Consider the following 24,747-nt stretch of genomic DNA (forward strand, 5'->3'; position numbering starts at 1 on the left):
TTTCAATATTTGAATTATAATTTGAATTACAATTATTATATAATTTGAATATTTGAATTAGAATATGAATATTTGAATTATAATTTGAATTATAATTTGAATTGCAATTATTATATAATTTGAATATTTGAATTAGAATTTAAATATTTGAATTAGAATTTGAATATTTGAATTAGAATTTGAATATTTGAATTAGAATTTGAATATTTGAATTAGAATTTGAATATTTGAATTATAATTTGAATATTTGAATTAGAATTTGAATATTTGAATTAGAATTTGAATATTTGAATTAGAATTTGAATATTTGAATTATAATTTAAATATTTGAATTAGAATTTAAATATTTGAATTAGAATTTGAATATTTGAATTAGAATTTAAATATTTGAATTAGAATTTGAATATTTGAATTAAAATTTGAATATTTGAATTAGAATTTGAATATTTGAATTAGAATTTGAATATTTGAATTAGAATTTAAATATTTGAATTATAATTTGAATTACAATTATTATATAATTTGAATATTTGGATTAGAATTTGAATTACAATTATTATATAATTTGAATATATGAATTAGAATTTGAATATTTGAATTAGAATTTCAATATTTGAATTAGAATTTGAATTACAATTATTATATAATTCGAATATTTGAATTATAATTTGAATTGCAATTATTATATAATTTGAATATTTGAATTATAATTTGAATAGTAATTATGATATAATTTGAATATTTGATTTATAATTTGAATTGTAATTATTACGTAATTTGAATGTTTGAATTGTAATTTGAATATTTGAATTAGAATTTAAATATTTGAATTAGAATTTGAATATTTGAATTAGAATTTGAATATTTGAATTATAATTTGAATAGTAATTATGATATAATTTGAATATTTGATTTATAATTTGAATTGTAATTATTACGTAATTTGAATATTTGAATTAAAATTTGAATATTTGAATTAGAATTTGAATATTTGAATTATAATTTGAATATTTGAATTAGAATTTGAATATTTGAATTAGAATTTGAATATTTGAATTAGAATTTGAATATTTGAATTAGAATTTGAATATTTGAATTAGAATTTAAATATTTGTATTAGAATTTGAATATTTGAATTAGAATTTGAATATTTGAATTAGAATTTAAATATTTGTATTAGAATTTGAATATTTGAATTAGAATTTGAATACTTGAATTAGAATTTGAATACTTGAATTAGAATTTGAATATTTGAATTAGAATTTGAATATTTGAATTATAATTTGAATATTTGAATTAGAATTTGAATATTTGAATTATAATTTGAATATTTGAATTAGAATTTGAATACTTGAATTAGAATTTGAATATTTGAATTAGAATTTGAATATTTGAATTATAATTTGAATATTTGAATTATAATTTGAATATTTGAATTAGAATTTGAATACTTGAATTAGAATTTGAATATTTGAATTAGAATTTGAATATTTGAATTAGAATTTGAATATTTGAATTATAATTTGAATTACAATTATTATATAATTTCAATATTTGAATTATAATTTGAATTACAATTATTATATAATTTGAATATTTGAAATAGAATATGAATATTTGAATTATAATTTGAATTACAATTATTATATATGAATTATAATTTGAATATTTGTATTATAATTTGAATATTTGAATTATGATTTGAATATTTGAATTAGAATTTAAATATTTGTATTAGAATTTGAATATTTGAATTAGAATTTGAATACTTGAATTAGAATTTGAATACTTGAATTAGAATTTGAATATTTGAATTAGAATTTGAATATTTGAATTAGAATTTGAATATTTGAATTGGAATTTGAATATTTGAATTATAATTTGAATATTTGAATTAGAATTTGAATATTTGAATTAGAATTTGAATATTTGAATTAGAATTTGAATACTTGAATTAGAATTTGAATACTTGAATTAGAATTTGAATATTTGAATTAGAATTTGAATATTTGAATTATAATTTGAATTACAATTATTATATAATTTGAATAGTTGAAATAGAATATGAATATTTGAATTATAATTTGAATTACAATTATTATATATGAATTATAATTTGAATATTTGAATTATAATTTGAATATTTGAATTATGATTTGAATATTTGAATTAGAATTTAAATATTTGTATTAGAATTTGAATATTTGAATTAGAATTTGAATATTTGAATTAGAATTTAAATATTTGTATTAGAATTTGTATATTTGAATTAGAATTTGAATACTTGAATTAGAATTTGAATACTTGAATTAGAATTTGAATATTTGAATTAGAATTTGAATATTTGAATTATAATTTGAATATTTGAATTATAATTTGAATATTTGAATTAGAATTTGAATATTTGAATTAGAATTTGAATATTTGCATTAGAATTTGAATATTTGAATTAGAATTTGAATTACAATTATGATATAATTTGAATATTTGAATTATAATTTGAATTACAATTATTATATAATTTGAATATTTGAAATAGAATATGAATATTTGAATTATAATTTGAATTACAATTATTATATATGAATTATAATTTGAATATTTGTATTATAATTTGAATATTTGAATTATGATTTGAATATTTGAATTAGAATTTAAATATTTGTATTAGAATTTGAATATTTGAATTAGAATTTGAATACTTGAATTAGAATTTGAATACTTGAATTAGAATTTGAATATTTGAATTAGAATTTGAATATTTGAATTAGAATTTGAATATTTGAATTGGAATTTGAATATTTGAATTATAATTTGAATATTTGAATTAGAATTTGAATATTTGAATTAGAATTTGAATATTTGAATTAGAATTTGAATACTTGAATTAGAATTTGAATACTTGAATTAGAATTTGAATATTTGAATTAGAATTTGAATATTTGAATTATAATTTGAATTACAATTATTATATAATTTGAATAGTTGAAATAGAATATGAATATTTGAATTATAATTTGAATTACAATTATTATATATGAATTATAATTTGAATATTTGAATTATAATTTGAATATTTGAATTATGATTTGAATATTTGAATTAGAATTTAAATATTTGTATTAGAATTTGAATATTTGAATTAGAATTTGAATATTTGAATTAGAATTTAAATATTTGTATTAGAATTTGTATATTTGAATTAGAATTTGAATACTTGAATTAGAATTTGAATACTTGAATTAGAATTTGAATATTTGAATTAGAATTTGAATATTTGAATTATAATTTGAATATTTGAATTATAATTTGAATATTTGAATTAGAATTTGAATATTTGAATTAGAATTTGAATATTTGCATTAGAATTTGAATATTTGAATTAGAATTTGAATTACAATTATGATATAATTTGAATATTTGAATTAGAATTTGAATTACAATTATGATATAATTTGAATATTTGAATTATAACTTGAATTGTAATTATGATATAATTTGAATACTTGGGCAGAGGTTAGAATCGGTTTTGTTTTTGTAAACTGCGAAGGATATTACGTTTTTCGGTTAGGTTATCGCGATTTATATTAGAAAAGATAGGGTTAGATGTATGTGGATAGAGATTTTAGATAAATTAAATTTAGCCATCGTGGTTGCTAAGAAACGTTGAAATCAACTGATTTTCAACGAGATGACAATCAACGAGAAAAAATTGTAGTCTGCGTATGATAATTCTTTAGCAAAAGTAAGATAGAAAATCAATGAGTTTCAATGTTACGTTTCAGTGTGTAGGTTATATAAGTACCTGGCGAATGTGTTTGATATTTAAATAGATACGCACTAATTTAATGGTTAAAATTATAATAAATAGTCCATGAATATTTTTAGTCCATATCTGAGTGTTTCTATCTAAAATCGATGGAAAAAAGTTCTTTCAACTTCCAGTGCTCATTTTCAAGCAATTTCACCCAAGGTGAGGTATACGATACGATGCGATCACTATTTAACCTTTTAACGCTCTCGTTCGGAATTAGCAAGATATTCATCATTTTTACGAACACATATGCATATGTATTCATATTGAGATGTGAAAAAAAATGCAATAGAAACAACGCAGATGTATTTCAACGACCAAGCAACTCGCCCAAAACGATTTCCGATTTCAAATATACTCATTTTTAACGCGAGAAATCAATACGACACGGCCAACGTCCCGAGATTGGAGAATTCGATGCAACGGTTAACGTCTGTGGCAGCGGCTTCCGAAACGCGCTCGCGTGCATCCGTTCGCCGGAAAGAGGAAGGAAGATTCTCTGCTGTCCGACTATCCTTGCAAAAGAGGGGATGAAGCAACGCGCACCCCACCAGCGCGCTACTTCCCGTGGGTTAAAGTTAGCCGCATGCGAGCTCGGTAGGCGTGGCCTCCAGGTAGCGGAGAAGCGCAGGTGAGAAGAGAGAAAAGCCGAGCAGGTAAGCAGCCGAGCCACGGGCAGACTGCGACGCGCGCTCCACGCGAGACCGTGCGTGTACCCTCGTCGGTCAGACCGGGGTCAGTCAGGGTCCTGCTGTTAGCCAGGACGCTCCGAGAGCATCTTCCGGAAGACCAACCAACGGACAGCTGTCGGGCTACCTGTGCAACTCTTCTTTGCTCTACGGATCATCCGATTCCGTCTACTTGCTCGTTTCATCGACCGTCTCTGACGATCGGAAGAAAATTATTCTGTTACCAACTGCGTACAACCGCATACAACGTTACTTCGCTGTGATAGAAAAATCATCTGGCTGGAAAGAGTGTTGAAAATACGTTTCTTAGAGAAGTGTTACTCGTCCTGCGTCTGTAATAATCGATTCCAAGCATCGAACTGAACCGCCTTGGACGCGCGAACCGGGTACCAGACCGCGACCTTGACGAACCACGTGGAGGATCGCCAGAGAGTAGCCCAGTGAATGGAAAAACTGTACGTGCGTCGGGACTGTCTGTGGGGTTGATACCGATTGTGTACGTCGTTTGTGCGTTCCTGGATCTAGTGCCAATAAAAAGAGACTACGATTCGCTGCTCGCCTCCATGAACAGTCGCAAGACTTAGGGGACTAATCGATCGACCAATTGGACGCAATGTGCGGTGAGTTTCTTCCGCATCTCTTCGCTTTCCTCTCGTTGTTCTTTTCTTTCGCTGTGATTCCGGCGAATGGAATAGATCGATTGGCGCGAAGCGTCTTGGTAGCAGAGAGACAAGCTTCACGAGGAGATGATACGGTGCTTGAGAAAATGAATCTCGCCTCTGGTCGAATTTACCATGAATATACTATCGACCTTGTGTTATTTTTGACGTATTCCAATGGAAATTTATGGCAATATTATGATATTAAATATGATTCGGCGATTATCTCGATGACGTTGGCTGATTTGATATATGACACTTGGAGATATGGAAGTTGTTTTCGTGATATTAAGTTTATTTTCGTAATTCTGCTGGGAAATTTCCCCGTGGAAATATTGTAGCGATAAAATGTCGATAAAATTACCCTGATTTTTCTCGATGTAAGTGCATATGCAAGCTGTTTCTTTTTTGCATTTTATCCGGTCTAAAGAGAAGATATCGGTTTTTCGATGATGTCGATTTGCCAAAGAGGATTACGTATTTCGTTAAGCCGAGAGCGGATGACGGTATCGGTTTAATCAGATTGGTTCTTCTTGTTGTACTTTTTGTAGTTTTGTTAATCACGCAGAAAGTATACGGATTCTCAGGTTATTAGTTTTTGGCGATGAAAAAATACCTTTCGTATTTAGTTTGTCAGCTTTGGTTTTTAACTGTTTTTGTAATCTAGAAAAGTTTACAATTATCGCTTCTTGCAAATTGAAATTTATGAATAGCTATTTCGAAATTTCGAAACTATTCTCTTATTTGATAGAGATTCTAAAGGGATCTTAACTTAAAACCCACACAATCGCAAACTATTCGCTACTTTTAATTATACCGCTGTTGTATCGCGTGAAGATTATGTAAATTTTTAATAGAATAAATGAAAGAAAAACTAATTATAGCGAGATATCAATTTTAAAATGAAAAATGTTCCTTATCGCGAAACTTGTAGGAGATACCCAAATTTTCAAGGTTATCGCGACTTTGTATATCTGCCGCATTGAACGATATATTAAAAGTTTGCATACACAGGACAGGAACCAGAATGTTATTGGCGCACATCAATGGCAGCAGCAAATATTTGTACGTATTGCTAATGACGTTAAAACAGATCAAAGTAATCGCAAATCCTGTTTTAGAATGTCATAATTCAAATTCACATTCACTCCTTATCTCTTCGATACATTTGTTTTCCACAAATTTCAGGGTCTTTCGTATTTAGTATGACAAATATGAAAATTTGGTATAATATCGTTACGAAAAGTATTTATAGCATTTAGGAACCATAAGATTATTTTGATGGAAAGTTTTGCGAGAAATAGCGTTATAATTTGATGGAAAAAAGTGTAAAATTCTAAAAGAAAATTAACGTCGTTGTAAAATTTGTAATATTAGCTTGTCCGAAAAGTGTCTTTCCTTTACAGACCCGTCTTTTACAACGATGCATCTTTACACAAACATGAAACCTAATCTATCAAACGCTGTGATCTTTATCTTGATAGAACAAAATGGATCATACGTGGTTCGGTAAAATAATATAAAACGAAAAATATTGTGCGTCTATTATTTCCTTATAAAACGAAAGAGACTTTTCGGACGACCTTATATATAGAAGTCGTGGAATTTCGATGGAAAATCTTGCGACAAATAATATCACGGTCTATTTTAAAAACAAACTTCCGTCATAAGAAAGAAATTGTAGTATTTAGAAATTATAAGTGTTCGATCGAAAATGTCACGAAAGAATAATACGATGACTCGTTAGAAAAATAGATTTCGTCCTACGTTTACTTTTCGTTCGAATAAATTCGGTTTCATTTCGTTGAAAGAAAAAGACCAAGTGTTTGCATAATCTCTTTAGTAACAGAGTAGGTATGTGCCAGATTTTTACCGGACAACTGTTTCTATCAATGATTAAGATTCTCTTAGTTTCGTGGTCCCAGAAGCGTTCGTTAAAAGAAAGAGACGGAAACGTTGACGTTCGTTGATGCGTACACTTGTTTATACATATTTTAACGAAGCGAAGAATCGGTGACCAGATGGATCGATTCTCACCTACGATCACGTTCAAGATTTCCAGTGAAACGTCTTTTCGGCTACCTTTTTCGTAATTAGGTGGCAGACGATGAATCGATCGAAACATCGGTCATTCGTGAACGTTGATTTCGAAATGTGAAAAAGCTGGAACGTAAGTCACAATGCGTATTGAGCAAATCATATCGATAAATCGTATAGAATAAATCAAATTCGAGAAAATTGTAAAATCGAATCTCGTTATCAACGCGTTCTTTCTCTTTTGCTGACCACCAGAACGCTGAGGATACATCCTTTTGTTTCGTTGAGAATTCCAGCCTCGAGCAACCTATTCAGTCGTATTTAGCCAAAAGTCAAAACTATAATTTTTATTTCTTATTTTTATTTTTTTTTTTCGTATAACAATATGCAAGCAATTTTAAAGCTGACTTGTAAGTAGGTAATGGTCGGTGATTGACATCGAACTCGGACATTATCGTTCGTTATCTATGCAAAACAGGAACCACTCATACAGTCGTGTTTGCAAATCGCATTACAGATTTATTCAAACAACGAGGCGCGATTATTAACTATGTCTGTGTATATGTACGAACATTATCTATTACCTGAAAACCTTCGACTTTAACGATTCATGTTTTCTTCCATTATTGTGTGCTCGTGTCTCCTTATGCCTTTCGGAGAAGCTTACCGTGCAAGAAAGTTATTGAGTTTCGTTTTGAATGTTAATCTTATTATTAATATTAATGCAACTTCGTTATTTTTCTGACCGATACATTCGTTTATGGAATTAACTCTGTTATCTGTTGTTTGACTCATTCTCTTATTGCGTTCTCCTTGGATCACGACTTGAGCGTTGAAAGTAATCGAAATTGATTTGCCATAAAAGGGCTTATTGTAATCGCGTAATTAAATTGCGCGAGAAATTTGTCTAAGTAGTACGTGATAATGGAGAATTCTTTGAGTCGAACGAAGGAGAATTTAGCCGAATGTTAGAAATATCCGGTAGACGTAATATTAATACAACGCTGATAATAATAACAACGGTAATAAATAGAAAGGCAATTGTTTTAAAAGACATGAAATATTTTACGAGGCTATATAATTTCCTTTCGCGGTATTACGAATATCTAAGGATAGATATATTACAATAAAAAAATTAATATTGCCAAGGATAGGGAAAAATTACAGGGTTAACAGAGACGATTAAACAGCGTTAGTTAAAAAATCGTCATTGCCGATAAAAACGTACAGCCTGTGTATATTGGTAAAATCTATTTATAAGATATCTAACCGTAGTGCAATTTGTTTTTACTTTGTTTTCGATTTTTAAGCTTTTAAAAGGATAGATGATGGATAGATGAGATCTTATTGATTGCTAGCTTATCAGAGTTGGCCGCGAATAAAGTTCGTCGGACAATCACGTCCGTTTCAGCGTACGATCAGATTAGGAGCACTGTCTCTTGGATGGACACGCGCACGCATGTTCTACGATGTATAATTCATAGTTCTCGTTCGGGGGAGGAGCATGTTTGTGATTTTCCCTATAAATCTGATAGCCGTGGCTACCTACGACTCGCGAGAATAACGCATTAACTCGGCTCCCATCTAAATGTAATAGAAATCCATTTTAAAACAGGACACGCGCAATTTTCTTTATGTCCTGCCGTCTGAATTCAATAAAAACGGAATCCTTCTAACAATTGCACACCATTTCCGATCGAGTGTACGATTTCGTAGATACTATGCGTTAATTGCGCGATTTTAGACACTTTCGTTCGAAATAATCAAACGTTCTTCTCGTCTTCGTTAAAATATTTAAAACAAACTACCGATTAATTACTTTTGAAGATTATTCAAACATTTACTCTACAGAAAATATTTATTACTCGACCGTTTCTATGAAAAACGTATTTATCGCCTGTAGGGTGCGATACTCCATCTGCATTAAACAATTTTTGTAATGTCACGATAACGTTAAACGATAAGTAAGTGGTGAATGTTTATTCAAATTTTTACGATACTTAGAATTTAGAAGTTGGAAGCCAGGTGGGCAATTGTCTTATCTACTACGTATAACAAGGAATATCATATTTTGAACATTTTATACATTTTTCCGTGTTACGTACATTCTGTCCATTCGTGCGCCTTCAAATTTTCCACGATCGCATAAAAGTCCTCAGTCTAGCGACAGCAGGAGCGTGTAAAAGATGTATAAAAATGTATGTTTTCACGGTTTGCTCATCAGAAGCGGTGCCGCGTACTTGGTATATGAAACCGGAACTTCACTACAGCGCCATTGGAGTTCCGGCGGGCGCCCTGTCACCCCCGGCAACGCTCTCACCGCCTAGCAGCCCTAGCGTCACGCTGCCGCCTTCGCCGTGGAGTCCTGGCGCGGCAGGAAGTAGCTTGAACACCACGGCGACATCCTCCAATCCTTCTTCGGTTTCCTCCACCAGCCTCGGCCAACCGACACCGGACCGTTTCAGCGCTTTCACCCTCGTCTCCACCTGCAATCCCGACGCCAGACTTCAGAATCTACCACTGACCACCACAACCACCGCACGAGGTAACACAATCGCCGGTATCGTTAAAACTCTGCGGGTATTTATGCAAATTCGCACGATATTGCATGGTTTATTCGTTTATCAACTATTACGTACGATTACGATTACCGTAATATGTTGCTGAGGTATAATATCGTACTATCGTGTGACTATTGCATTGCTCGTTTCAGGGTTTGAAATTCCTTTCAGATATGGCTACTATTAATATTAGATTTATTATAGTATCATAGATCAGTGTCGAAATAGTATGAGTATAGTGTTACGTTGTACGTATAAGAGATCGGAGGATGTCGCAGAATTTGATTTATCGTAGAAAATAGGAGAGTCGTAGAATGCGATTCGATTTTAATATTTAGCTTCGAGATGTTTGTAATCTGAATACATCAATCGATCATCGACTGTTACGTTCGTAGCGCGTCATCTCCGAGCAATTAGGCAAATGCTGGTTATATCGTGTTTGTTAGAAATTCTTATTTTTATAGTTATGAAACTCTGTTATTGTTCGATATATTCGCTGATTGCTATCTTCGTATAACCGTAACAAGGTTTTATAGCACACGTCTGACCAGAATCAGTTGTGACTACTTGATATGTCAGACTGAGAAACAGAGCATGAACAGACCATGCTACTACACAAATATAGGATCGTATTCGTGTCAACGCAGTCAGCCAAATTTAGAACTAAAGCATTTAACCTGCTGTTCTTGGTTAATACGTGTACACTCGTAAAAGTGTACCGTACCTACTGAGTATTTAAATACTCCAACTGGTAATTGTATAATTTATTTTACATATATCTGCAAAAAGATCATCGAAATTGTCTCATTTTATATTACTTCGTAAATAATAGAAGCTTAATCTGTACCAACGTTCGGTCAGTCAAATTTAGAAGCAAACGTCAGCCCATTTAAGCTCTCCTATTTGATCTTCTATTCTCGGTTGAAATATTTATATCGGTTATAGCTCGCCTCATTATATCGAATAGTCGTATCTCAATCGTTAACGAATATCCAATGTTGTCCATCTAAAAATAAACGTCCTTTTTTACTTTATCCAGAAATAACGTTGGAGTTTCCTAGGAAAAAGAGAAAGGAAATACGAAACAAAACAGACACAGGCATAAGAGAATAAATTCAGTCGGAAAGTTCACCGCAATAATAATTTCTTAACGCTTTTTTAAGTCATTTTAGACCCGATCATATTTTCCTATTATCCGAAATTTATTCAAGTTTGACGGAGATAAGAAACAATTGTTTTTACATATATATTTTACATATAAGCATTAAAAATAGTTTTGAAATATTTTTAGAAAACTTCAAAATATTAAAAGTCTCTTTCATTCGTTAAAATAGAAAGATCGAAACCAAAATTCGAAGACTAGATGGGGTTAATATTAGCTTTGAATCGGACAACTTTAATCTTCCTATATTTACAAAATAAATAAAAATTTCATAATGATTCGACTATTTAAGAACAAAATATACCTTTTTAGAAAATACGTGTTTCATGTTTAGCATAAACCTACAGATCCTTTGTTCGAAAACTTCCTCAACTAATTCCTGGCTAGTAGAAAGATGATAGAGCCGAGGATTACCAGGTTTTTCGTGCTAAATAGAAATTTTCTGGCTTCCAGAGATGCGTTGTGGCCTGATGTATAGTGGTTATGGGTCGACCGGGGCTGCATGGTGGGCTGCTCAACACCAGTTGAGTCTCTTGCTGCCCCATTCCCTGTTGCCACCCTCGAGGATTTCTAGCCAGCAAACTACACCAGTTGCAAATTGCTCACCTATTCACCCGGAACCCCTGAACACGTCCAGAGCTGGCTCGCCACGAAGATGCACCCCGGAGAAGGCGAAGTTCGGTGAGAATTTTAATTAAGAGGGCAGTTTGTGGAAAATTATACGAGGTGACTGTAACGATCGATTTCGATGGAGGCGTGAGAATGAATAGGATGAGAGAAACATGTTATAGTTTCATTACATTATAGTTTGAAAGAACGTTAATATTATTATCACTGTGGAAATATTAATATCTTTTTCTGCGAGTAATCGCGTTAGATTTATCTTCGTTGCTGTTTAAAGTCGAACGAATCTTTCGGAGGAATAAATTATCGATCGATCGAACATTTATTTAAATACACGTGGGGACGCCCACGAAAACCAACAAAATTGCCACGATGCTTATAGAACGCGATAAACATTGTCCTTAATTCTGAATTGTATATTTTCTGTCTACTTGATAATATCATTTTTATCAGTCAGTTGTAACGTCAACGGTAGGTTGTTTCAATTTCCAGAATTATCCCGCGTACTTTTTAATGGCACTTGCTACGCACGTGTTTGCCCATTGCTGCGATTAACTTTCATTTTCCAAAGTTAGAACTGTGAAATTACATTTGAAATCCTACTTGTCACGGTGTTGAGTTTAACAAGTAATAATCGCATCGGGATTTCGATTTGAACCAATAATTTTGCTATTTACGTGACAAGAAGGGATTCAACCGCGAGCATTAAATCGCTTGTCTGTCCTAAAATAAATCATTTTTGGTGTACGTCGGCAAGTTTTATCAAATTTATTCTTATTAATTCAATTTCACCACTCACGATTTATAAATCGACTGCAAGAATAAAAAAGTCTTAAGTTTCCTTTAAACAAGTCACGAAATAAATCACTTTCCGAATACGTCAACCAGATTTATTGCATTTTATCTTAAAATTCCATCGGGGTGCTCCTTAAGATTCCCATGAGGTTTCTCGACGCGACCAGTCGGCGAAAAAGGCGTAGAAATACGCGAAGAGCTTAAAAAAGGGGACAACTGGCCGACAATTTTGTCGTAAGCACAGTAAGTAGGTAATATCGATCCTGTTCTGCGAGCAGTTGGCAAACGGTCGGTTATCACCACCGACGTTTACGTTTACCGTCATCGATAACAAAGAGAGAACCTGTTATTAAACTAATTATCACGAATCCCTTTCGGTACTGTATAACGTTCCGATAATTGCCGGTGATTATGCCACGTAAACGTTTCTGCGCAGTCTGCTGAACGATAACGAATTAGGTTCGTATTCGTTGTTTGTGTACCTACGACAATAGAGTACTTTCGTGATATATGCGGGTGACAAACGTTAGCTTAGAATCCTCGTCAAACAAATTGAAGAATATCTTACGACTTGTCTGTGATTCAAACAAAATGAAATATAATATTCTTTGACTATTTTGCTGTATTGGGCTAAAAAGTAATTGGTTCTATTATTTTCTAAATTTAGAATGCGAAGCTTCGGATTATACGTTTTGTAATTTGCGTATATGGAGATTTATATTTCTATTTTAGTCTTAGCGAAAACTTACCGAAAATTTGTAACTACGATGATATTGTAATTATAATATAGTTATAATGATTAATTGAATTATAATATAATTATAGTGATTAATTGAATTATAATCGAATAATTGTAATGATATTATTGGAAGCAAGAGTTTCTTTAAATTATTTGAAAGAAATTTCTATCCAAGAATCTACTCTGTTAGAGTTATTACGTGAAATAAAACATTTTTGTAACTTAATTTTCAGAGGAGGAGGCGCCGCTAAACTTAAGTACCAAACCTAACGACGTTTCGTCCACTATGAACCGAAAGAGTGAAATTTGGTCACCAGGGACAGTGTGCGAGAGGGAAGCGAAAGAAACCAGGATACTATCATCCAGGAGTCCATCCTCGACGCCTGTAATCACTCGACAAATCCATCATTCACCGTTGACACCGCCCTCCTCTTCGGAAAGGACATTCCAAGTGAGTTTTCTATGTCAAAACGTCTTTCTTTTTTTAAATCTTGAAGAATAAATCTTTTTTGGATCTTTGATATCTAACTCTAAATTAACAAGTCAGGTATTTTTCATCTAAAGTAATTAACCAATGAGAAAGTGAAATAAGAAAGAAGCAGACCCAGATCTTTTTGTAAATTTTCATCAGATTCTAATTGCTTCTTCGATTCAGATGTCATACTTTCAATCGGGATATTAATTCCAAGGTAGAAAGATATTAAATTAAAATTAATTGAGAGATTCGAAGATTATTCAGAATGGTAGCTTTGCCCCAAAGAAATCAATAAAGAAAATGGAAAAAGGGCAATATCACCTGATGGAGCTAACTCGAATCGTCGTCAGACAGTAAGGTGGTGAAATGTTTTTCAGAGAACACGACGAATATCGCTCTAGGAAATCTCTACACGACCACTGTGTTTTCCTCTTGACCACTCGGTTGATCGTCAAAAACAAATAATCGCATTTTTGTGTACTCTTTTACGAGCTTCGTAAATACTCTAATAAGCTTTCTCCAAGGTTCCATACTCTTCAGCTCGTAAACAAAATCACGGTCAAGCAGACACCTAATCGAATAGCGTCAATTTTTCCAAGATTTTATCTAGATTTATCCGTTTTTTCACTCCTTTTCACGTTATTCCATTCTTTCTCTTTTGCTTCCTTCGTTTCTTTTTTTCATTTTTCTTTGTGCAAGCTATTTTAATATTAAACATTCAGTTGTTTTAATATTCATATTCGGCGGATATATGAAATTTCTAAGAGTCGCGTTAGATGGATGATTTTTTTAAACATTAAGATACTTTTATAACGTTTTCACTTGGAAGAAACAATTTTTCTACAAGTCGAAGAACGCTTGTCCAGCAAAGTGTATAATTGAAATATGTAAAAAATAATTGGATATATTATATTGTATATGAATAATTTTGCCATTTTTCACTTGAAACGACGCTTTTAAAATACAACTGCGAGGACAACATTGTTGACAGTCCTTTTCTGCTTGAATTTATATCTCTATCAATATTGTCACTCCCTGCGTTGCTTACGTGTATATTCGCTTGTATAATAATCTTGTCACGCATCTCTGTAAGTAGTCATTTTTCTTCTGGTAGATTCTGTTGCTTTTGTCCTAGCTGAAATGAAAATGTGTTTTATCGCGCCACAAGCTTTGAAGCATCATTCTGGTTGCATAATCGTATTTGCAACATTTAGAATGACGAGCAATGAGAAATGAAAAAGTATAGTTACGAATTTCTCTTCCCTTTGCCATCGAAATGATCATAAATTTATCGCAAGAATATTATAAATCAGTTTACACGTCTCATTTATCTTTTCCATTGAATCGATCGATAAATCAATGAAATTATATACGCATGTTGCGCTATTCTAGTATATATTATACTTACTGTATTATATTTTATGTAACGATTAAGCAATAATAATTTTTCATTTTACATCTTCAATAACTGCAATTCGCTGTGTTATTAACAATTTCTATTCTCAATTTTTCTTATCGAGTCTATCGGTTCGTTCAGATGCAATATTTTTACCATTATGCTCCTATTATCTTCGTTGTAAATATTATCGGGATTTCATACAACGATAAGATCACATTTTTTTCAAACTAGTAGTTGGAAAATTAATACCAAAGGTAGTAGATTATACGCGAGCAATTTCTTTTCATCTTTAACGATATTTGATACACTACACAGGACCACAAAATATCCGCAAAAATATCAAATCTCTGTTTAGCTTTCGCTTCTGTAGTGCGACCGAGTGTGAGTGGAACGGAGCTCGAGAATTTACATTTCGTTTTATTTACATCGTCGATAGCCACGCAGTAAAACCGTTTTTAGTGGCCATCTTCCAATTTCGAGCAGCGCCTTATATAATAACCGGAGCGCGAATTCTTACGCATCTGTGAGAAATTTGGAAATTTCACAGAATGCAACGTAACAGGGAAAATTACGTAAAATAGCGAAAGTACACTGCTTTCTATCCTACTTGATAGGCAAAACGATTTTCTACCGAGCTTCTACTTTCCCACTTTCTGTACGATCTTTACTGCAATTAGTTTATTTACAATAAATGGATTAAACAGATGTTGGTTAAACAGGAAACGATGGTTGTTTAACGTGGACTAATCGCAAGAACGTATTATAATTAAGACAACTAGGTAGTTAATTTGCAAGTCTCGTCACCACGGATCCAACGCTCTCTCTCACGCGGACCACACTCTCTCGACAGCGCAATTCGCACTCTCTTACTTCTCAACTCGCAATCTCTGGCCTCTCAACTAACACCGACTATTAATTCGTCTTTGTCCCTTAGCGTCCCTTTGTCTTTTGTCTTAGCCCACCACGCACGTGTTCCTCAACCGCTCGTGGCCAGGGTCACGCAGACCTTTTCCGCGAAATTGTTCGATCGAAGGACCAACGATACGTTGGGTCTGTCGGCACCTCGGCTTTCTCGCGACATTGTTTACAGTTCGCCCGATATCTCTCAGGCCTCTCGTCCACGATACTACAGTACTTTGAAAAATATGAATTGGCGTGAAAGTGCACGGTAGATCATGTCGATGTTTATACAGGAAATGTGTACATATTCTGCTGAATACCTCGTTTCGTGTTTTACTGGAGTCATGGAAGGGAGAGTGAATCCAAGTGTGGAGCGTGCGGTTTCCGTGTCGTGGAACCCTGTCGAATTTCCGACGGTCTGCAAAAGAAAACGATGCGGTTTGGGAAAAATTTTGACGACGAGCTCGGTTTCGCGACGCGGCGCTGTCAGGGCGGGCCTTTTTTCGCTGAGAATCAGGATCGTATGACGCGCGTGTGCCCCAGATATCCTAATATGTCCGGTGGCTGTTACGTGTCGCGCGTAAAACTGCGGCCAAGCGAGTTTCTACTTCCATTCAATCAGCCGTAATTTCACCGCCGTCTTTTGTCGAGTTCCGACATTCGTCAAACGCTTGACCCGCTTCTTCGCCACGTCATGTCACGGTGCACTTTAGGGCACTTGCGCCACCGTTCAGCCTACCATTGCGTGACTCCCATGGATTTCACTTCGAACGTATGCAAATACGAAAATCGAAGGGATGATACGCGCAGCTAGAATTCACCGGCTGATCGACTCACCGATCAAGGGGACAATGTTTTTACAATAAGCTTCCAGTGCCAAGTTCTGAAAGTTTCAGTCGTAGCTCCAGCCGTGAATCGTACGATTCTCTGATTTCGAATCCTGATCTGTAAAAGTTAGAGTCTTTCGTTCTCGTATGTTTGACACTTTGAGCACTTGGACCGTTCAAACTGCTGTTCATACGTTCGCTTGAAATTCATCAGACACTTTCTGTCTTTCATAAAACTTTGACATTTCGCGTGCAATCCAGTTCCTAGGAATTGGGATCTCCTGTTTGTAATTCACTCAGGCTATTAGAGAAGCCATTAATCAGTAAGGATTTTATGTTCCTATCCCCTAAGAATTTTCTAGTTTCTCTTGAATCTTGTTCCAAGATGTTTCGCGCAAACGATCATTTTCTGCCATACCACTATCTTGTACCGTATCCATTTCTATTGTATTTTCATAACGCGAAGGCAGCGTTTCGAGAATGTTAAGAAATAATATTATACGTATACGTAAGTATACAACGCAATCGGTTGGGGATGAATAAAAAAGAATGAACGGAACCAGCGGTTAACCATTTTTCTCAATTTTTGTAAGCGGCACATTTTGACCTGAATTTAATACCTCGCTTACAAACATCCCGCGATATTTCGACTGCAGTCATTCGACGTGTTATACCGTTATGTACGAGAACGCAGATTCCGTATATTGTTCGAAGATATCGTTGGAAATTGTACAGCAACAGGCCAGCCCATAATACTTATTACAAGAGTTTCGTACTTTATTTTTCTGGCATTAAAAGTTATGTCTTAACTGCTTAATTCGGTACGAAGGCACAAAAATTGTACGACATTAAATTTTATACGCGCGATAACACCGGATCTTATCAGGTATTTTATTTAATTTAATGTTATTTAAAACTGAATGATAGAAGAGGCGAACATAAACATAAAAATTCTGTATACGAAGATACAGCGAGACAAGCGAGATAACAATCTTGCTTTTTAACAAGCGAAATTTCTATCAAATATCTGCAAGAAAAATTGCCAGATACTAACTTGAAATTTGATTTCGACGCCCAAGATATATCTATTTCGATAGAAAATGAGCATCAAAGTAACAAAGAATATTTTATAAAATACAAATCGTTGTGAAAGAAAAAATACACACGACTATTTGAAGCTGCTATACGAGGGGAAAAAATATCATCGCTGATCCATCTTCTTATTCAAGATGATTAATGGACACTTTGCATGTGCTTTAATCTTTGAAAAAATTTATTTGAAAGCTACAAGCTATTTTAATAGATAGAAGCTTTAACAGATACTATAATAGATGCAATGGTAACGATTAAATACTAACGCAATACGTAGAAAGTAGATAGATACGACGATAAATAAACGAAATAACGTTTTTAATCGTTTCATCCAGCCTTTTAGCAAATCACGTATGTAAAGTATTTGGCAAACTGTAAAGAAAGAGAGAAACAAATTCTCGTAATTCTTTTGTCATCGAGACTAATGAAAAACCTGCCGTATTTTAAACAGAAGAAGAATGAGTTCTCGTGACGTCGTTGAACGTCATGCTCGAGGTCGTTTTGATCGCGCATTAAGCGTTCCAGAAAGAAAATGAGATCAAAGAAGACACGGGACGTTTTTTTGCCACGGTCGATACTTGTTCGGGGAAACCTCGAAACGGACGATTTATAAGCTCTTCGGAAGCCATTACACGTCCTACGGTCTCCCAGAGGGGCACGCGAACGAGTTTCGGTGAACTTCTTCGGCGTCGTCCAAATGCAGCAACCGGCGCATCGTAAGCTGCATTCTGCTGCTACTTGATCACAAGAAAGCATTCGAAATTCTGCGAGAGCATTCAGTTTCATAAAACGAGCAATGAAATTGCGATGCATGTGAAATTATGTAAAATGGATATCGTAGAAGATTAATTATTTCGAATAACTCCATTTCTATCAAGTATATCGGTAGGAGAAGAAAATGAAGAAAATTTTCCATCATGTGTCGCAATCGAAATGATGATCTGAAATTGAAGGGTTGAAACAAAATTACGTTTCACAAGTGGACGAGTGTTTCCGCAACTTCTTAAATATCCAAACGACGTAAGGGCATGTGAAAAGGATTAGACAAGCTGGAACATCGCGGCAAGTTAATATCGTAATATCGTTCCTTATTATTGATCGGTGAGGGATGTGAATCATGCGTAGTCGTAGCTCTCTACCGGTACCGGTGCACGCTCGTAATAATATCCCGCTGTAGCGGTTTCGTACGCGATTCCACGCATGTACCTACGCGTGTATCGTGAAAAGAGACACGCCTAGGTCGACAGCATTGTCAGGACTGGCGCCCATGTGACAATAAGCCCGAGGAGAAAAACCGAGGCTCCGTGAACACAGGTGCGCCTGTCGGCTCGGCGTCGTCCGCCTTCTTCCTTCCACATTTTTCATCATCTATACCGATTTCGATTTCTCCAGGTCGAATCGTTCGTTTATCCTCATCGTTCGACAGTAATCAATTACATATTTTCCTTTCTCCTTCGTTTCTACTGTAATTTCTTTAGACTACGTTTCAGTTTCCGTGAACGTTATATCAATTACTAGCGAATATTATTTCGTTGATTTTTCATTTGGTTGAACGATAATTTGCGAGGTAGAAAGAAAAAGTCGTGAAATAATTTCGTTGAGAAAATTAACTTCTCGTGAATTGATTTATAGGGGTGGTAACTAAGTGACTGCGGATTTTGTCATTAGGTGCTATTGACAAAATCCGCAATCACTTGGTTGCCAATCCAATACTATGAATGTTATGAAACTTTAGTTTAAGGTATCGTGGATCTAAAATCATAGAGATCAGGGTAAATTTTACATCAATTTGAGACGTGTTTTACAATAAAACGTTTTAAAATATTCGACGAATATAATACTATGCAAAGTGTATTTTTATGATGAGAATCTTCAAACAAACAAATGGAGGATATGATGAACAATATATGATACCTAGTAAATAGTTATTAGACTTGGTTCAACTTTCTAAGATACCCTTTTATTCTGTTCCAGTGTAAACAATGTGGAAAAGCCTTCAAACGTTCAAGCACTCTCAGCACTCATCTTTTAATACACTCTGACACCAGACCGTATCCCTGTCAATATTGCGGCAAGAGGTTTCATCAGAAATCAGACATGAAGAAGCACACTTACATTCATACCGGTGAGTCTCGTAATTAAATTATTACCTAAGCTATTAAAGTGTACAATGACCATAGGGGGAAAATATGGTGAATCAGATTTACCGTGAAGTAATTTTATATTTCAATACACTGCTGATCAATTTCGTAGCATCAAAAAAGCCATTTTATTCTATCTATTTTTAAGTATAATCGGTCTTAACTATAACTTCACTAACTGGTCGTTGTAAAATGAAAAAGTCGACTTATTTACGACTTAAATATTTTAATTGTTAAAAATGGGATCGTTTAAAAACAAAAGTATAATTGTTAAGACAAACGATACTTTAATATCTACTAGAAGGGGAGGAAATATTCTTTTAAATTACAAACCAGCTGGAAATACACGTGTTTAGGTTTAAAATGAAACAGAGAGACAATTTTGATAAACTGTTACTCTGTAAAATAAAAAGTAGAGAATGTGATCGTGATCTCTTCATGAAGTCTGTCTATGATTCTTGCTCTGTAGTCTTCAAATAAAATATTGAATTTTTCGAGCAATATCGTTGCCAATCGATGAAACAGTTGCCGTCAACGACATGAAAAAACATATTTCAGAGAAAGTTCTTCTCGCGTTGGCGCGTCTGCAAGCGCAACTAGTTTTGTAATTGAAGAAACTTTGACGTTTGTTTTTCAATTATTCACGCGGCTCGTACCGCTTCTAATATGTTCGCTCGCTTCCATTATTCAGCTGACCATCGTTACGATCGTCGAAAACTGCAAATATACGTTGCAACATGTCGGAGACATGGCAACTAGAGTTCGCAACTTTCTCAAGCTCACCACTATCTCGCCACTTGTTACCTCGTGAAATTCCCGTTGGAACGAAACTCCTCAACTTTTTTCAACTTTTCTGCCCCTCGTTAGTTTCGCCAAATTCACATCGCGATGATACCTTTGTCCCCGATACTATAAATTTTCATTCCTTTTTTTCATACAATTCGTCTCGTCACGTTTTTCACATCGAAACGATATCTTTCGTGAAATTGTTCACGTTGAGTCGATTTTCCTAAATTTTTTACCATTTTTCCTGCTGATTTATTCTAGGCGAATCGGATCAACGACTTGAAACGATATCGATATAACATAAATTTGTCTGGTCAACGCTACGTTTTTCACGCCGAAACGATATCTTTCGTGAAATTGTTCACGTTGAGTCGATTTTCCTAAATTTTTTACCATTTTTCCTGCTGATTTATTCGAGGCGAATCGGATCAACGACTTGAAACGATAGCGCTATAATACAAATTTAACGTGAATCGAGTTCTAGTTTCGATCCGATATTTTCAATATATTCTTTGTCTCGATATATTTTTTAAACAATACGTTTCGTGTTTCGACGCTTTGTTACAAATTAATCGAGCCTCGAAGAATACCAAAATATATGACAAACTATTTAAATCGTTAAAGGAGACGACGAACCAATTCGAAATTTTCGAAAACCGATTTCCTTTACACCTAATATTACTTTTCCTTAATCGACCATCGTCCATTCGATTTCCTTCGAACAGGTAACGTAGCTGTCGTCGACGGAACGAAATTACGCTTATCACGTCGGATACGTGGCATGCACGTTCGCTGGGTGTAACGATACCGAAAAAGCCGGTGTCGTGGCTCGTCCTATAGACCGCGCCTTTTTGATCGACGCGACGCGTGCATGTTAATGCGCACTATATGTACATGCACGTGTAATAGAACGCATCCTCGGCCAACCACGATGATACATACGTCCTCGTCCCTCTTTTACGCTCTAATATACATACTGTTTACGCGTGCACCTATGCACGGGCCTATCGCCGACGCTTCCTGAGTGTCATATGCCTGTGAATCACGCATGGTCATCGTATACTTCGCTATTGCGAATTGATCACGATAGAAGTTACGGTTTGTTTGAAAGTAGAATGAAACAGGATCGTTAGGTGTAGAAAATTGTGGAATTCTTCTATATTATTTTGATATTAAATTGCAGTTGAATTTTATTAACGATAGAACTTTAACCCTGTCAATGTTAATTGAAACGACGATGTGGTGAAATAAGTGTGCCAAGTAGTTGCAATGAAACACGAGGAACATATCGACGAATAATCGACGTATATTTTAAAATGGAAATTATATGGATATCCATACATCGTGACATGTCATGCAAAGCATAGATATACCGTTCCCTCGTGAATTGAAACGGTTATCTCTGGAAATATTTTTTAAACCTTTCAGGAAGGACAAAATAAACTTGGACAGTTAATTCAGCGCACACTTGGTACGACGTTAATCTTAAAAAATTCATCGTTTCGATGGTAAATAGCTTTTCAAATGACGAATAGTACGAGTTCGGTGATACGATGTCGTTTAAAAAACACGATGACTTGGATTTCTTTCATCGAGAAAGAAACTCTCTTAATAAACATTTCGAAGTTTCATATCGAGATAAACGTTTTTACATTAAATGCGAGAATAACGCTAACTTATTAAGGATTTGAGAAGGATCTATAAGAATATAAATAAATAAATAAATAATAATTATATAGGACTAATACAAAAATAACAGATATTAAATAAAAGATTTTTTCCTTAAACGTTTCACGATTATTTCTTGAATTATCATGTTAATGTATTAGGAAATAAGATACATAAATGTGTCTATAATATCCGTCATAAGCAGACCTTAATGGACTTTAGAACCGACCCTGAACACATTTGTTATTTGTCTAATACGATACTCGAATCATATTCATGAAGATGTACGAACACATTGTCAAGAAATCACTAATACAATAATGCATTAAGCATACACCTCTGTTATAGCCCTTCGTGATACATCGAAAATTATTTATGCATAATTTATCGAAGAAGATAAATTGCGAATGGAGCAATTATCTCGACGTTTCGTTGCTCGACTATTTTATGAAATTTGTATAAAATATGCAATTGTTCAGAGCAGGAAAATCACCGTTCAAAAGGAAGATAAATGATAAACCAAACGATAGTATTCGCGTATTCACATGTTAAAGAATATAGTGGAAAGCTTTTCACTTCGATTTTCAACGTATGTTGTTCGTGTTATAATGCTCGTAATTTTCGCTTAATCGAATTCATCGTTTCAAATGCACAATAAAGAAAATTATACCGAGCAGCGCGCGTACACTGGCTCTAAAAGGTACTTGCACGTACCTTATTTTCCATTGAAGTGTCTTTTTATCTCAAAATGATAATAAATGATATGAAATTTAATATATTTGGAGCAAATTAACTGCCATTTAGATATTATATCAAATTCAATGGCGTGCAAATACCTTTTATAGCCCCGAACAATAAAACTGGGAAAATATTGGACTTGCAACTAAATGATTGCGGATTTTGTCATTAGATGGTATTGGCAAAATCCGCGATCACTTAGTTACCAAGCCAATATCCAAGAAAAGAGAGGAAAAAGTCAAAAGAGACAATATCATAAGAAAGACGTGGAAATTTGGAAAATTGGAATAGCTATTGGAAAGAGCATGGTGTAGCCTGAGATCAGGATAGATCGGGACGAATCATGGGCTAAATTCGGGAACCTAGAGCATTTAACGAGACACGGTAGAGGGAAAACAGGGTTGAATGACGTAGCGAGCAAAAGGCAGGATAGAAAGATCGTAGAATAGCTCGAGGAGGTGCAAAACGAAGGAGTAAAAGTCGAGAGAAAGATATGGGATAAGCAGACTAAAGAAAGTTTTAGCGAGGAAAGAAGGTTGAAACAAGTAGGATAATTAGCCGGTAGAGTAAGTCGAATAGGAGGGAAGGAGAGACTAAATGATTCAAAGTGCACGGATAAGATAGCTTTGTAAATATAGATATTTGTAAAAAAAAAAAAAACGTGCAATTCTCGGCTGCGAGGCCGAATAAAACGTATTCAATATTTTTTGTAGTCACCGTATAAATATCATAATGCCTATGTCTATTCCTGACGAAACGATATTACGTAGTAATGTAGATTAAAAGATGCATAAATAAAAGGAAACAGCCAATTTAATCTAAGAAGAAATCTTGATCGGTCGCGAGGGGAACATTTTAGGGACGATTTAATCGCGTTTTCCGATTCGAACGACCGGAAGGAGATATACGAGTGATGGGAAACGTGCTGCTTGTCACGGATCGGGGAGTTTCCGGTTAGCCACGTGGCCGACCACGAGGATCGCCGAGTCCCTTTTTAATTAGCATCGGGCGTCCTAAGGGTTCGACGTGTGCCTCCAGACACCTTTTATCCATTCGCGTAAACGATTCTGCCCTCGTTTCACGGAACAACTACCGATGCAAATTTAATCGCCCCTCGTCGCGATTTCTTCCTATTGATTCATCGTTAAGAAAACAACGGAGAATTTACGACGGTTGCTTTGCTGCTTTAACGTTCCAAGCGGTTCAGGCGGACGTTGAATTTGTTGTTGGTGAATAGACTGCGAACGTCCATGTGATTTTACACTTTTATGGATATCAATCGAAGATGTGGAATCTACCTAAGACATTTATCCTGACTGTTAAATTTTCTAACGAGTACTTTGTTATGGAGTTTACGTAACACGCGTTCTTATACCGCGTACGTTGCTTTGTCGGAATATTTCGAGAAAATTTCTTTGATAACGATTTTATAGAAACTATGGAATCGTTAAGTTTTGCATTGCGAGATATCAACCGAATAGAATATATGGATAGAAACGTGCAATTAATATTTTCTCGTTACTATTTCCCTATTCAAATAAATAAATGGCACATTAAATAAACGTAAGTATAAATTCTAGTTGATTTGTTTCTTTTAACTACCGTAATTATCATTCGAATAGCATTTTAGAATATCAGCGG

General features: G+C 34.1%; 1 protein-coding gene across 3 annotated transcripts in view; it reads left to right on the plus strand.

The window, feature by feature from the left end:
* Window positions 1-24,747, plus strand: part of LOC100643781 (zinc finger protein 628) — a 76,272-nt gene that overhangs the window by 36,620 nt on the left and 14,905 nt on the right. Inside the window, exons 1-5 of one of the 3 annotated variants that reach the window (XM_003400463.4) lie at window positions 4,445-5,123; window positions 9,424-9,744; window positions 11,376-11,603; window positions 13,314-13,531; window positions 19,748-19,898. In XM_003400463.4, coding sequence (XP_003400511.2) covers window positions 5,117-5,123; window positions 9,424-9,744; window positions 11,376-11,603; window positions 13,314-13,531; window positions 19,748-19,898 — 925 coding nt within the window. In that variant the 5' untranslated portion in view covers window positions 4,445-5,116. Of the gene's footprint in view, window positions 1-4,443; window positions 5,124-9,423; window positions 9,745-11,375; window positions 11,604-13,313; window positions 13,532-19,747; window positions 19,899-24,747 lie in introns of those variants that run through there. The other 2 variants (XM_048412216.1, XM_048412217.1) reach the window with 2 other exon arrangements.

This window comes from Bombus terrestris, chromosome 14, assembly GCF_910591885.1.
Source record: "Bombus terrestris chromosome 14, iyBomTerr1.2, whole genome shotgun sequence".
In the NCBI taxonomy this organism is placed as follows: domain Eukaryota; kingdom Metazoa; phylum Arthropoda; class Insecta; order Hymenoptera; family Apidae; genus Bombus; species Bombus terrestris.